Consider the following 15,115-nt stretch of genomic DNA (forward strand, 5'->3'; position numbering starts at 1 on the left):
TTCATTCACTAGAAACATTACGAACATGGAGTAAGTTCTCATTGAAAACGGAGCAAAGAGCAGCCCTGGAGGTATTTATTGAAAGGAAGGACGTTTTCGCCTTGCTCCCGACCGGCTTCGGTAAGAGTTTAATCTACCAGTTAGCCCCGTCGCGTTGCATACGTCAGAGGAAAGAGTGATGTGATTGGTTTAAGCTTCGTCACAGCCTTTTCTGGCTTCGACCAGTAGCAAACTGAGGCATTTCAGGGAGGCGGGTCAACCACGGGCTCTGGGAAACGGTTTGGCTTAATAGCTTGGCCAGACCAAATGCTCGGAGAGCTTTGAAGTCGCGTTAGCCAGGCTAATTATCTTTCACATTTTTATCTGATTTATTATCTGCTCCAAATCTATCTTTATTTCATATATATATATATATATATATATATATATATTTTATTGGAAGTCTTGGAAGCGTATGCTGACTCGAGAGCTTTTCACTCTCCGAGCTCAGGCTCTGTCCTAATGGGAGACTGAACAGCTGCCTCGTCTCGCCTCGTATTCAGAGAGACACGCAACACGTCACCACTGACTCACAAATTACTCACACACACACACACACACGTGCGCGCGCGTGCGCCGCTTCCCTAAATACGCCACTGCGGAGCCACACAATCACAGTTATTCAACACAACAAGTGCAGGAGGTCGTAAAGAAGGAGATGAGATGTGCTCGTAAAGGGACAGACGTTCTCAGGAGCAACACAACATCTGACGTAGATCGGAACGCTACACACACCGCCATTCTGACACGACAAGGACAGAACATCTTCGAGCCAGAGCGCATCAATTACCGCCATATTTAACACCACACTTCAAGATACTTCCTGCCTTCAGTCTGGGACGTGGCCGTCTTCCCGAGCGACGTCTCTGAGCTTCAGAGATTAAATCCGTCCCATTCAGAAGGACGGCGTGAGGACAACTGTGCTCTGTGGTTCTACACACAAATCGGCATCTTGTGTCAAGTCTTTAAGAAGGAAATCTCAAGACTCTATTCATAGAGAGATGGAAGTTTAAAAAAAAAAGACAGAACTGAGAAATACTTTCAGAAATGTAAACAATATAATAAACATCACAGTCATTTTGTAAACAGTGATTAAAAGTGAGGCAGCGATCGTACGCATAAAATATTTAATATCAGTTCGTACCTGACGCTTGGCTAGTCTGAGTAACGCACAGAGCTGCTTCACACCATTGTGCCAATTATTAGTACGTTAGCATGCTAACAATTACTCCAATAACAAATAGCGCTGAGGTTATGAGAGGAAACGGAATGATCTGGCGAATACGAGTCCCAATTCAGAGCAACACTGACTTCATTATTTATCAAGACAGATCGAGATTTAAAGGTGCAGGCTCTAATGCTCTAAACAGCGTTTCAAGTCTGATAATTATCTCCAGCCGAACTGGACCAGAGCTCTTCAGCTCCGCCCCTTTCTCCTGAGAAGGAAATCCACAAGGAACATGTCGTTGCAACAAAAGGCTGGTTAGCGTGTTTACTGCAGTTATGATTCACTTCTCAGGCAGCAGAATCACTATAAAATACTGATTTAACATGAGAAACTGATGATTTAAATATTACAAACTTCTGCTTTAAACATTGCAAATGCCAGCTTTAAACATGACAAACTGCAGCTTTCAACACTACAAACCCTAGCTTGAAACACTGCAAACCACTGCTCTAAAAAAATGACAAACTTCTGCTTTAAACATTGCAAATCCCAGCTTTAAACATTACAAACTGCTGCTCTAAAAATCATTACAAACTGTCGCTTTAAACATTACAAACCACCGCTTTAAACATGACAAACTGCTGCTTTAAACATGACAAACCGCCCCTTTAAACATTACAAACTGCCACTTTAAACATTACAAACCACTGCTTTAAACATTACAAACCACCGCTTGAAACATGACAAACTGCCGCTTTAAACATTACAAACTGCCACTTTAAACATTACAAACCACCGCTTTAAACATGACAAACTGCCACTTTAAACATTACAAACCGCCGCTTGAAACATGACAAACTGCCGCTTTAAACATTACAAATCCCAGCTTTAAACATTGCAAACCGCTGCTCGAAAAAACATTACAAACTGTCACTTTATTCATTTCCTAACCACTGCATTAAACATGACAAACCACTGCTTTAAAGATTGCAAATCCCAACTTTAAACATTACAAACTGCTGCTCTAAAAATCATTACAAACTGTCGCTTTAAACTTTACAAACTGCTGCTCTAAAAATCATTACAAACTGTCGCTTTAAACGTTATAAACTGCTGCACTAAACACTGCAAACCGCTGCTCTAAAAAAATTACAAACTGCCGCTTTAAACCTTACAAACTGCCGCTTTAAACATGACAAACTGCCGCTTTAAACATGACAAACCGCCGCTTTAAACATGACAAACTGCTGCTTTAAACATGACAAACTGCCCCTTTAAACATGACAAACTGCCCCTTTAAACATTACAAACCACTACTTTAAACATTACAAACTGCCACTTTAAACATTACAAACTGCTACTTTAAACATTACAAACCACTACTTTAAACATTACAAACTGCCCCTTTAAACATTACAAACTGCCCCTTTAAACATTACAAACCACTACTTTAAACATTACAAACTGCCCCTTTTAACATTACAAACTGCCCCTTTAAACATTACAAACTGCCACTTTAAACATTAAAAACCGCTACTTTAAACATTACAAACCACCGCTTGAAACATGACAAACTGCTGCTTTAAACATGACAAACTGCCACTTTAAACATTACAAACCACCGCTTGAAACATTACAAACCGCCGCTTGAAACATGACAAACTGCCCCTTTAAACATTACAAACTGCCACTTCAAACATTACAAACCACCGCTTGAAACATGACAAACTGCCGCTTTAAACATTACAAACTGCCCCTTTAAACATTACAAACTGCCACTTCAAACATTACAAACCACCGCTTGAAACATGACAAACCGCCGCTTTAAACATGACAAACTGCCACTTTAAACATTACAAACCACCGCTTGAAACATGACAAACTGCCCCTTTAAACATTACAAACTGCCACTTCAAACATTACAAACCACCGCTTGAAACATGACAAACCGCCGCTTTAAACATGACAAACTGCCACTTTAAACATTACAAACCGCTACTTTAAACATTACAAACCACCGCTTTAAACATTACAAACTGCCCCTTTAAACATTACAAACTGCCACTTCAAACATTACAAACCACCGCTTGAAACATGACAAACCGCCGCTTTAAACATGACAAACTGCCACTTTAAACATTACAAACCGCCGCTTGAAACATGACAAACTGCCCCTTTAAACATTACAAACTGCCACTTCAAACATTACAAACCACCGCTTGAAACATGACAAACTGCCGCTTTAAACATTACAAACTGCCACTTTAAACATTACAAACCGCTACTTTAAACATTACAAACCGCCGCTTTAAACATGACAAACTGCCACTTTAAACATTGCAGATCCCGGCTTTAAACATTACAACCTGCTGCTCTAAACAGTGCAAACCTCCGCTTTGGTGCAAATTTGCTTCTTTCACTGTGCAGCGTGTACTGATTCTGATATTAATTTATTCACACCTCGAACACACCACCAGAGTAAATCCAGACCGAGTCATTCTGTGTCCTTCACAATTCCCCAGCCAGTAAACTGCAGTGAAAATGACAGCGCTTCTCAGTCCTGCCCAAATGAAGACAAATTAAAATTAACCAACAATCCCCGGTCTCCTTGGTGAGGCCCTTTAACTTCTTAGCTTCATTAGGGGCGAGGTCATAAAATGCAAAGAGATCAAAAGGTCAGAAAAATGATCGTGCTTGTGATCGTTTACTCACCAGGTCGTGATTGGTCGAGTTGGAGTCGTCTTCAGGAAACGGGATGTAGACGGCTAAGGCCATGCAGTTGGCAAAAATAGCAATTAGTATAAAGATATCAAATGGCCTGCGAGCGCTACAGTTAAGGAAAGTAATATCTGTTTAATGCAAGAAGCCAAACGGGAACAACGTTGACTCTCAAAGATGAAAGCAAGATATTACACAAAACAGCATATTACTCAGAGAAACCTTTAACAGAGCCAGATCTAATAAAGCAAATTCATTTTGGGAATGCTTGAGCTGAATTTAATATCCACCGCTGTCCATTTCAGACACTTTCATTATTGCAGCATCAAAATCTGGAGTCCATAAACCACTTAACAACAGAGATTTGGCAGTTTCAGCTTAGCAGACAAATCTATTTCAACGCCTCTAAATTGGATATGTGTTTAAAAGCAGGTTATCGTCTACTTATCAATGTTGAAGCGGAATAACTGTGAAAATCGGACGGAACGTATTCGATCAACTCACAGACATCAAAACTTGCATCCTATTCTGGAGCGGCCTAATTGCCTGCTTGTGATCAGAATTTAGCGGGAGATAATGTCAAAAGATCTCTCCAGTAATCCACACACTGAGCTACAATCTGATTTGGGCGCTTCCCAAAACTCTAGTCCTTGCCTCATTGATTTCTCGATCCGTCCTCAGTCAGTCCGTGACCCAGAAATCGAACAGAAGTACCAAATCTTTAACAAAGTACCGATTCTTAACTTGCACTCAAGGACATTCCGTCTGGTTTTTCCTACATGGAGAAAGTGTTAGTTTCAGAACATGATGTATAGTAATGCACCCTTTAGTATAAATGCTCCTCCTCTTCCAAAAAAAACCTAATAATAATAATATAAATACACAATCATCAATACTAACCATCTAGAAATAAAATCCTTGCATGAAAGTGAGGCAAGGTGATGAGTAGAATCCTCACGGTCAGCATTTAAAGCTGTACTGCCTTTCAGATTTTTCAGGTTTAGGTCATAAAAAGAATTTTCCCGACACCCAATTATTTTTGTTTAATGACTGAAAGCTACTGAATTCGAATCACAGACTTCCAATTTTATCACATTTTTAAAAATAGAACAATGAATCAATTTATCGCCACGTGTCCCTAAATTCTCTGCTATTTTTTCCTGCTTCACCATGACCCAATTCAAGATACTACGTCATGCATCACGTGGTGGGCTTTCCCCATTCACGCAAGACATTGCGGAATACAAATTTGAAACAGGAGAGAAAAATGGAGGACGTGAGTGTGCGAATGAAACGTGAAAGAGCGACTACAGTAACGGAAAGAAAGCGAGAAGAAAAGACGTTATGTTCTATACGAAGGAAAGGAAACGCAGGACCAAACTAATAAATATGGGCGCTCAGCGAGCACCTCGGTGTGATCAGCTGTTCGTTTAGCGACAGAATGATGGAACTGTCAGTGCACGCTCAAAGGGAAACCTGTAGATGGCAGTAATGCAACACTGTGGATGCCAGCTGCCGTAAAACCCAAAAGAAGAAGAAGAAGAAGGTAAACCTGCGCATGCGCACACGGACTTCCTCTGTCTGCTTGACTGCACAAAGCGATTCATGCACATTATTTGCTTTAATCCCCTCAAATTAAATAACTTCCCAGCCACAGAATGGCCTGATATTTTGTGAGATATTACAGAAATAAACAGATATCACAATCACCACATTTCAGACGGAACTAAATTTCACTGATTTTCTGAAATCGAAAAGCCGTCTCGCTTTAAGTGTGTGATAGAGCCACACAGCAGAATGTTTTACTCATTTAATGTAGACGAAGATCAGTTATAGAGATAATAGAGCTGGATGACACGTAATCAATAAGTGAATTCATTAAAGTCGCTTCAGTGAGTGAGAACGTCTCGTGTGGTAAACACGCTTGCTCTCGATTCTCGCACCCTTTCGCTGCCTCCTCTGAAACAGGAGCGAGACCGAGAACCAACGAGACACGATTAAAGAGACAAAAAGCAAACAATCATCTGTAGCTGATCGTACTCTCGCGGTGTCATGTGACTGCAATGCATTCTGGGTGATACCTATTCAGTTAAACGCCACGTCTGTGTAAGAACTAAACATGAACCCGAGCAAATTAATTTCCACCAATTTAATTTCCAGCATCACCCACTCATTCTTCCCAGCATGTGGCTGAAACACGAGGGCTGATTTCTCTTACTGAGGCGCTGTACAGTTCCTGCACTCTCTCGCTGAGTCACAGCTCGCTGTCGCTCCTTTCACTGCAGTTCCTTTAGCCTTCTTGCTAAACCACAGAGAGCTGCACAGCCTAAAACTAGGCCAAACACACACACACACACACACACACACACACACACCTATCCCTGTGTGAGATTAATGTGCTCGCTGCTCAGGGCTGAAACGCTCACACAGATGGAATGTGCTCTCAGGCTCGACCTTCTCAGTGCAGCGTGCTGATCTGGGATCAGTTCTTACCTTTCACATGCTAATACTAGTGTATATTCACTAATTAGCTGATCGCTAATCACGCATCACAAATCACCACTGCGCTTACACCAGGAATGTTGCGCAATTTCATTTATTTCATTTCTCCATCTGGCTAGTTTTTTCTGATTAATTCTGATTCGGATTCTATGATGATCCATGAGAGGATAAATACTGGATACTCCCTATCAGACAGAACTGAAGATGCCTTTAGGATGAGAGGCGAAACGTTTTCAAGAATCTTCAAGCAAGTCCAGTTGCTCTCTTCAACCAACTACAGATTACTATGTACAGTACCTGGATGACTGAGATTCATCACAGATATGTTTCTACGCACTTTGGGATGAGATCCCTTGGACTGGTGCGGGAGTATGAGAGGACTTCCAGAAAACTGGCAGACATCTGAGCCAGAGAGGATCGTTCATTTTTGTCAACCTGGAACGACCATCATTGAACAGAGGTGGGTGTCTAAGACAGCTTTTATCAGCCACCTACAATGCAGCCATCAGCATTCTGATTCGGATTCTATGATGATCCATGAGAGGATAAATGCTGGATACTCCCTATTAGTCAGACAGAACTGAGGAAGCCTTTAAGATGAGAGGCGAAACGTTTTCGAGAATCTTCAAGCAAGTCCAGTTGCTCTCTTCAACCAACCACAGATTCCATCTGGCTAGCAGACTCGACTCCTCCTCTTCTTTGCTTGTTCGCTGTACGAGATCCACAGCAGTGCAAAGCGATAAGGATTACTTTGGCTGATGTACTAATTTAATTTACTTAAATCAAAGAGTCACATCATCTCACATCTGGATTAGTCTTTGTAATCATGGTTATACACACAGTTTACTTTCCCTTCGAATCAGATATCGGCATCACGTCGGATTTGACGCTTGTTCGCCTCAGCAGCTCGTTATCGACTCCGTCAGGTGTGTTAGAAGGAAGAAGACACGAAATAGGTGCAGTCTGTTTCCTGCAGAGTTAAACACTTTTTATCTTCTTTTTCGTATGTAAAAGTACAGAATCTGTGATCATTTTTGTTCCAGCAGCTCCCACGTGGTAATTTAGTCGCACTCACTACAATTCTAACCCTTAAAGTCCTGTCGTCTTCCGAGTGGAAATGATCGTAATGCGTTATGAGGTATTGTGACAGAGGAGTTTACGCATCTTTGCGGTTTCTTAGTCACATGACAAGCTGACAAGTGATTTTTTTTTTTGGTCTCATTAACCTCATCGAAAGAACAAAAAAGAGGCCGATGAAGGAGTGACTGTTTGTGCAAGTGAGAACAGGAACTGTTATTTCATGGATGTTCCAAAACAGGAAAAGTAGCTATAAATGGATAAAATGTACCATTCTTCTGTCAATAAAACTGTAATGGCTGGATAATCACTGTGGTATAAGAGGAATAAAGCACTTCAGGACATGTTGTTATCAGAAAACAACCAACTTTGGTGTGGTAACAGTGACTCCGCTTCATCACACCATTAATCTGTTGCTGATTATTTTCCTATAACAGCACAACACAGCAATAACTCTCTCTCTCTCTCACACACACGCACACAGTAAAGGATATTTCCACTCCACGATGCTGATGCAGGCCCGGCGCAACGGGTTGTTCAGGTTCAGGCAGAACAGCGCTCTCTGTGGCCGTGTGTTGGCCGAGGTGCTCTTACTCTTGGCGTACTGCAGCCTCTTCTTCGCCGCCAGTGAGCCCACCGGTGCCACCGCCGTCGTGGGCAGAGCCTCTGCGGTGGCGGCGAGTGGGTCAGGTGGCGGAACCGGGCCGTTGACACTCATGGTGCAGGCTTGGGCCGGACCGGGGCATCCACCAGCACGAACCTCCCAGGGGAGAGGGAAGAGGGGCGTGGGAGAGGGCGGAGACTGGGGTGCAGGGGCGGGGCTTTCTCACCAACACGCCGGCACGTCACCAGGAACAGGGACACTGGTGCTGCTGGCATAATTTGCCTCTGGAGGAAAAGAAGGGAAGGGATTAGTGTGTGTGTGTGTGTGTGTGTGTGTGTGTGTGTGTGTGTGTGTGTGTGTGTGTGTGTGTGTGTTGCCCCTTTTCCACCAAAGCAGTTCCAGGGCTGGTTCGGGGCCAGTGCTTAGTTTGGAACCGGGTTTTCTGTTTCCACTGACAAAGAACTGGCTCTGGGGCCAGAAAAACCGGTTCCAGGCTAGCACCAACTCTGCTGGGCCAGAGGAAAGAACCGCTTACGTCAGCGGGGGGCGGAGTTGTTAAGACCAACAACAATAACAAGACCGCGAAAGATCACCATTTTTAAGCGACAAGAAGCAGCAGCAAACGCGAAGTCAGCCATTATTATTATTGTTGTTGTTGCCGCTGCTGCTTCTTCCATGTTGTTTTTGCTTTGATATTCGCGCCAAGGTTTATGCAAACGTAGCGACCTAACTGACGTATACAGCGACGTAATGACGTATACAGCGACATAATGACGTGACTCTGCTCAACACCGCGAGCTATGGAAAAGCAAACTGGTTCTCAGCTGGCTCGCAAGTTGAACGAGTTGTGAACCAGCAGCAGCACCGGCCCCGAACCAGCCCTGGAACTGATTTGGTGGAAAAGGGGTAAGTGTGAAGAAAAGTCGAAACCAAGATTGAAACAGATATATGGAAGGAGAAAGAGATTGAAAGTGTGTGTGTGTGTGTGTGTGTGTGTAGTTTGTGGGAGGCTGTGTGATGATTTCCTTATCTATCCCACTGCATTATGCAATATCGTGGGTGTTAAGTCAAAAAAACTGACACGCTGAGTGTTGGGGTCTAAAGGCTCCCGGGACCAGCATGTATTACACCACACACACACACACACACACACACACACACACACACACACTCTCCAAACTAAACATGCACATGAAGCGTATGACTACAACACTGAGAGCTGAGATGTCAAAATCTCTCTCTATATCGATATCAGTTTTATTGATTTGTGGTGCATCAAATCAGTCGTCTCTGTGTATTTCTATTTCACGTTTAAAAGATCCACTCCATCAGTGCCACTAAGAAGTGTCATCTTCATCATTTCAACGTACAAGATGAAAAAATATGCTCCTGTCTGTCATTTTAAAATAGTAAATATCGCTAAATTGTTATTAAAGCAGCTTAAACACTGTTCAATCAACCTAATTTCAACATTAACATAACAAATGTTCAAAATAGAAATCAGCTCCTGAATAATGTCAAGCATCACCCCTTCCCAAGCATTCCGAAACATCACTGTTAGGCAGCGTTTGTACTCCGGGGATAAAGTCAGCAGAATGAGAGGTCAGGCGGGGAAAAAAAGCCATTCATAGAAATTAAACGTAAGTTTTAAAAATGCAGTTATGACACAATGTTACTTTTTACACTACTATAAAGACTAACATTCATTTATAAACACTAATCATTATTTTTATTTCAATTATGAGAAATGATATGATGTATCTAGTCTTTATAATTGTACAATGATATGAGAATAACTCTGTAAACAGTGGTATAATTATAATCTCTTCATGATTGGGTCAAAATAATTTGTGTGAATTTCATTTGCTCGTCCAGTACGCCATAACACACACTGATGTACATTTCCATGTATTAAAGCCGCACACACACACACACACACTACACTTTACAACTGACACCACTGGAACAGATATGGAACAGGACGAACATCTCACTTCTAACATAACGGGCGTGGACAAAGCCTCATCCGGTGCAAATATATAAAGAGGCACAATGCAAAGCAGCGTACTCTCCGTGTCTGTGGGGTTGTGTTCATTTTTTTATCCACATACTATATATCAAGGGTACTTGCGTTAGCACCAGGTCCAACAGTTTTCAGCTCTGTGACTGGCTGTTGCGTGGATCAGAGACTAAAGAACATGTCCAGGATTCACTGGTCCACTGATGAGACAAAGCAGGCCATAAAATCGGAAAAACTTCACGGTTCGAAACTGCAGCGACGATAGTGGAAGACTGAACGCTTGGCTTGAACCTCAAGAATGGACAACCTTTAATTCATCACCTTATTTCCACTTGGAAAACCTCATAAACTTTAGCCTTTGTTTAAGTGTCTGTGAAAAGGAATGAAAACAAACTCCTGTGAGATCTATAATCGTAATTTTGGGTTCCAAAACATGTCCTCCTGTCACTTTTCCATCCAGTGTGGAAAGCATATGCATGGAGTCCACCATGGGCTGAGCAGCATGAGAGCAAGTAGGCATGCAGGGGTGAGGAAATGGAGACGGAGACGTCCAGTGACATCCTTACTGCCGAAGTGAAGATGACGGTAATGATAGATAATTCGCAAAAACAGTTCACGAACAACTTCACTGTCTTCAATGTGGTTCTTCCAGTTTTCATCCATTTAATATGAGTATTTTTACTCCAAAGCTCTTTAAAGCCCATTACTGTGACCTCACTGCATTGTTTTTTTTTCTTTAACCACCGTAAATTAAGACACTTTGGGTTACGATCATTCAAAATGCACAAAAACGAAGCAGTCGAATGTCATTCTTAGAGAACTTCATTGACGAGTTATCAAATGATCGTTCTGGCATTCCGCATGCTCACTACCACAGTGAATAGTGTGCAGTATGCAGTGTGGAATTTTGCACACTTTTGCTGCGACAGTAGTTAACAGTGTTACCCAGCATTCACACTCACAAACAACAGCTACAGATGATTGATTTTCTACGTACGGGCGCAACACAGATTTCAGTGACTGCCTCAAGTGACAAAGCGTCAGTGTTTCTTCAGTTCTTCAGCAGAGAACTTCATAAGAAACAAACTTGAGGAATGCGAGTGCTTCCCTGGTATCGGATTGCTGCTCTGTTTATTATGTATGTCATCACTAAACACATCCCGGATCAGCTTTCCTCCTCCGAGATCGTATGCGAGTGCCGGTCTGCAGCTCAATTAACCTTTAATGAAAAATATAGCAGCCTGTGGCTTGTATAGCAAATAGCCTTTATACGTCGAAATGCCACACAAAGCGTCTGTTACAGGTGGCTCACTGTCACACCGTTACACTGATCTGGAAACAGTCTGAGATGGCTGTTCCTGCATCAGTGTAAAAGAGTAAAATAAATATGATCACGCCGGCATTCGGTGGGAAAGACGGATTGGGATGTGCCATGGAGTTCAGAAAATAGGACGGCGTCATGGCGAGGAAAGATGAAGAACTAAGGCGGTGGTTTCACTTGGCTCAGCTTATAATAAGCTTTTTATTTAATGCTTAAATGGTTACCTGGATCACATTTTATCACATATTTATTTCAAATTTGCTCACAAATACATCAAAATTGAATATTTTTTTAAAGAAATTCTCATTTCTGTTTCACTAAAATTTGTCTCAATGTTGTATTATGATGTATACGATCTCAGCAATTATATATATATATATATATATATATATATATATATATATATATATATATATATATATATATATATATATTTATATATATATACACACACACACACACACACACACACACATACAACAGTGGATTTCCCTCTAAATTTGTTCAAAATCAGAAACCTCAGACACAAACGGTGCACAAATGTGACCACAAAAAGAAATTCTGCCCCTAAGAGCACCAGGAGATGGAGAATATCTTGACGTGCTCAATATTACACATGTTGAGCATGACTGATTACCGGGACATACCGAGTGTCAGAAAAGTTTAATTTTAGAGCGAGTTTGAAAATGAGAATCAGTCAGACAAAATGAGTCCGTATTTGATCCGTCTGTGTCTCTTGAGACGATAGCGAATAAATGATCTGATTAAAATCCCACCGCGGGTGACCCACTGAAGGACGACGTTAAACCGAAAGCCCTACCCAGAAAATGGCTGCTGTTTCCACACAGCGTGAGCAAAACTGTTCAAAACAACATACAGTACAGGATAACGAATAGAAAACACAAGTAGAACAGTGTTAAGTCCTTGACCTGTTAGGCTTCATGGGAACAGTGTGTGTGTGTGGGGTTGAGGGTCATGTCCCCACTCTTATCCTGGACTGTCTTAGCGACGGTGTTCAATCGGCTTTGATTACAGTGACTCGAGAAAACAGTGAGATTATGGCTGAAAGCCTCGGCTTATTATCTGTATTGTTTGGCTGAATCCCAAATGCTCCCAAAAAGGACGTAAATTAGGGTTTGTCATTAGACCTCAATAATTCCCTCAGTAGGAAGTCGGGAGTAGTTTGGAATTCAGCCCTTGTTTTCTGATGGACTCATGATATATCAGTTCTAAAATGTTTATTAACATATTTACAATAACATTTAAGCATGAACAGGATATTTTGCCAACACGAGGCTACGTGTGTATTGTTTTTGCGTCTCTTTTCTTTCATACTGAACAATTTACTCCCCATTTCCTACTGAGAACATGAAACAATAACAAACAAACAAAATGAGTCGTTGTAGATGTTCGACTCGTTCAATATCATGCTTGCTGAATGGAATATATCTATCATGAAAAAAATCCCAGCCAATATTATTATTATACATTCCTTTTGGGTGTTCAATGCATCTTTCTCGTTCAAAATTCTCTCAAAATATTCCGTATTTAACGAAGCAAACCTGGCGGTCATGTTTGTTTACAAACTGTCACAGTCGCTCGCTCGCTAGCATGGAAGTTTTACGTCTCCGCTGTGTAACGTCATGTTGTCTTGACAACCATGCAATATCATAAGCCATATTCAACGCTCATTTTCCATTGAGTAGAGTGACATAATACACGTACGATAAGCGATATGCGAACAATATTGCATGCTATTGAACCAAACGAATGAAACCTGCTAGAAGGGAACAGAACACATGCTTTTATTCCATCGAAAAAGCGTGCTGTTTGTATAATAATACGCTTTATATTATTTTTAAGTTGTGCTCGATGTGACCCTGAAATCCTCTCAGAGACTAAGGGTCGAGTCCTAGTGAGTTAGTGAGTTCGGCTTGGTCATCCCTGGCAGTAGGGAATGAAGGAGGGCTGAGTAGTTCGGGACTCAGCCCTTGGGTTCGGGGTTATAGAGCCGCTATAACGAGCTGTTAGAAGTTTTAAGTGTTTCATAACAACATGTTTAACATTGTGATTAAGCCAGTATCTCACTGGGCTGCGACAGCCTGCGACTAGTTGGAGACACAACAATTGCGATAAAATTATGTGAATTAGCGACAATTTTCACTTGGAATCACACTGAATTGATATTCGCATATTTTACTGCAGCTGTTGTGTCTCTAACTAGTCGCAGGCAGGGAAGTAGAGGAAGCCTCACGGAAACTGACTTGAGAAGGGTTCGCGATGGCTTTGCGACACCAGCGATGCATTTGCGGCTATTCTGAGAGAAATTTTGTCGCACGAAGTTTTTGAACATGTTCAAAATTTCAGCGACGAAGGAGCGACACTTTGCGACTCATGCGAGGAAGCATAACGAGAAGCCCTGCGAATGTTTCAAGACACTTCTGAAACTCTGTGGCAGCCCAGTGAGACCCTGGCCGAAGGGTCGAGTCCGAGTGAGTCTGGCAGTAGGAATGAAGGAGGGCTGAGTGGTTCGGGACTCAGCCCTTGGGTTCAGGGTTACAGAGCCGCTGTTAGAAGTTTTAAGTGTTTCATAACAACATCGTGTTTCTTTAAACGCGGTGTGAATGGACGGGAAGAGAATATTTCATTTCCCGCAGGACACTTCGATCACACACACCGTTTAAAATGTAGGTTATGTCATGAAACTGGAATAGAAGCGTCTCTGTGGACCCGGAAGCGGTGTGAGACTGCGTGCTGGGTTTGAGCTCCATGGCGATCAGGTGATGCTCGCGCGAGCTCGCACTAACAGCTGCTTGGTTACCACAGCGCGAGACGTTACCATAGGTTACCACACCGCTGGTTACCGGGATGCGATCCAACTCAGCCGCCGACATTTTGTTTCCTTTTCTTTTTTAATGATTATTTTTATTGATTTCATTTAAAATGCCCCCAGCCAGGAGACATCAGAATCGGATATGACGAACAGTGACGGCGTCACCGGGCTCACGGGACCCAAACACCAATCAAGGACAAAGGGTATTTGTTTATTTGTTTTAACACCAGTGTCGTTTAGATCCCGTCCCCCAAGCTATGATTAGATAGGTTTAACACACACACACACACATATATATATATATACACACCCAGGCTGTAAACAAACAGACCCGCTCGTGACCGCGAGCTGCTGAAAGTCGTCGGTGAATGTCGTTACCTTGTCGGAGGGCTGATCGCAGGTCCGGCGCGCCGCTCAGATCCGACCAAACCCGCTCAGCTCCGGCCTGCGACTGCGTCTTAAAGTCATGAGCTCGAGACGCGGGAGACACACGGGCGCACGCGCGCGCTCTGAGAACCGTTATTATAGCGCTCCATGTTTTTGGCTGGAAGCGCGAGCCGCGTCGGACACCAGCGCGCGCGAGAGCATCCTCGTCAGAGCCGTGTGCGCGGACCTATGCGCGCGCGCGCGTGCGTGCGTGCGTGGAAACGCTCTCTCACGCGCACACGCTCTCTCACGCGCACACGCTCGCTGCGGGCCCGGTGTGTTTTTTTTTTTTTTTTTTTTTTATAGCGTCGCTGAAAACGAATGAGCGCGCGAGCCCTGGTCAAATCCTGCTCGTGCGTGCGCGCGAGGCGCTTTTATTTAATACTCGAGCAACACGGGCGCACGTG

The 15,115-nt window shown here is 42.7% G+C and overlaps 1 protein-coding gene across 1 annotated transcript in view; it reads right to left on the minus strand.

Moving 5' to 3' along the window:
- The window catches only part of cacna1da (calcium channel, voltage-dependent, L type, alpha 1D subunit, a), a 137,723-nt gene extending 129,501 nt beyond the window's left edge, over positions 1-8,222 (minus strand). The window contains exons 1-2 of the mRNA XM_060910246.1: positions 7,987-8,222; positions 3,920-4,025 (exon numbers count right to left, since the gene is read on the minus strand). Of these exons, the coding sequence (XP_060766229.1) occupies positions 3,920-4,025; positions 7,987-8,222 (342 nt within the window). The remainder of the gene's footprint in view (positions 1-3,919; positions 4,026-7,986) is intronic.
- Between the last annotated feature and the right edge of the window lie 6,893 nt (positions 8,223-15,115).

The sequence above is a fragment of the Neoarius graeffei genome, chromosome 26, assembly GCF_027579695.1.
Source record: "Neoarius graeffei isolate fNeoGra1 chromosome 26, fNeoGra1.pri, whole genome shotgun sequence".
In the NCBI taxonomy this organism is placed as follows: Eukaryota; Metazoa; Chordata; class Actinopteri; order Siluriformes; family Ariidae; genus Neoarius; species Neoarius graeffei.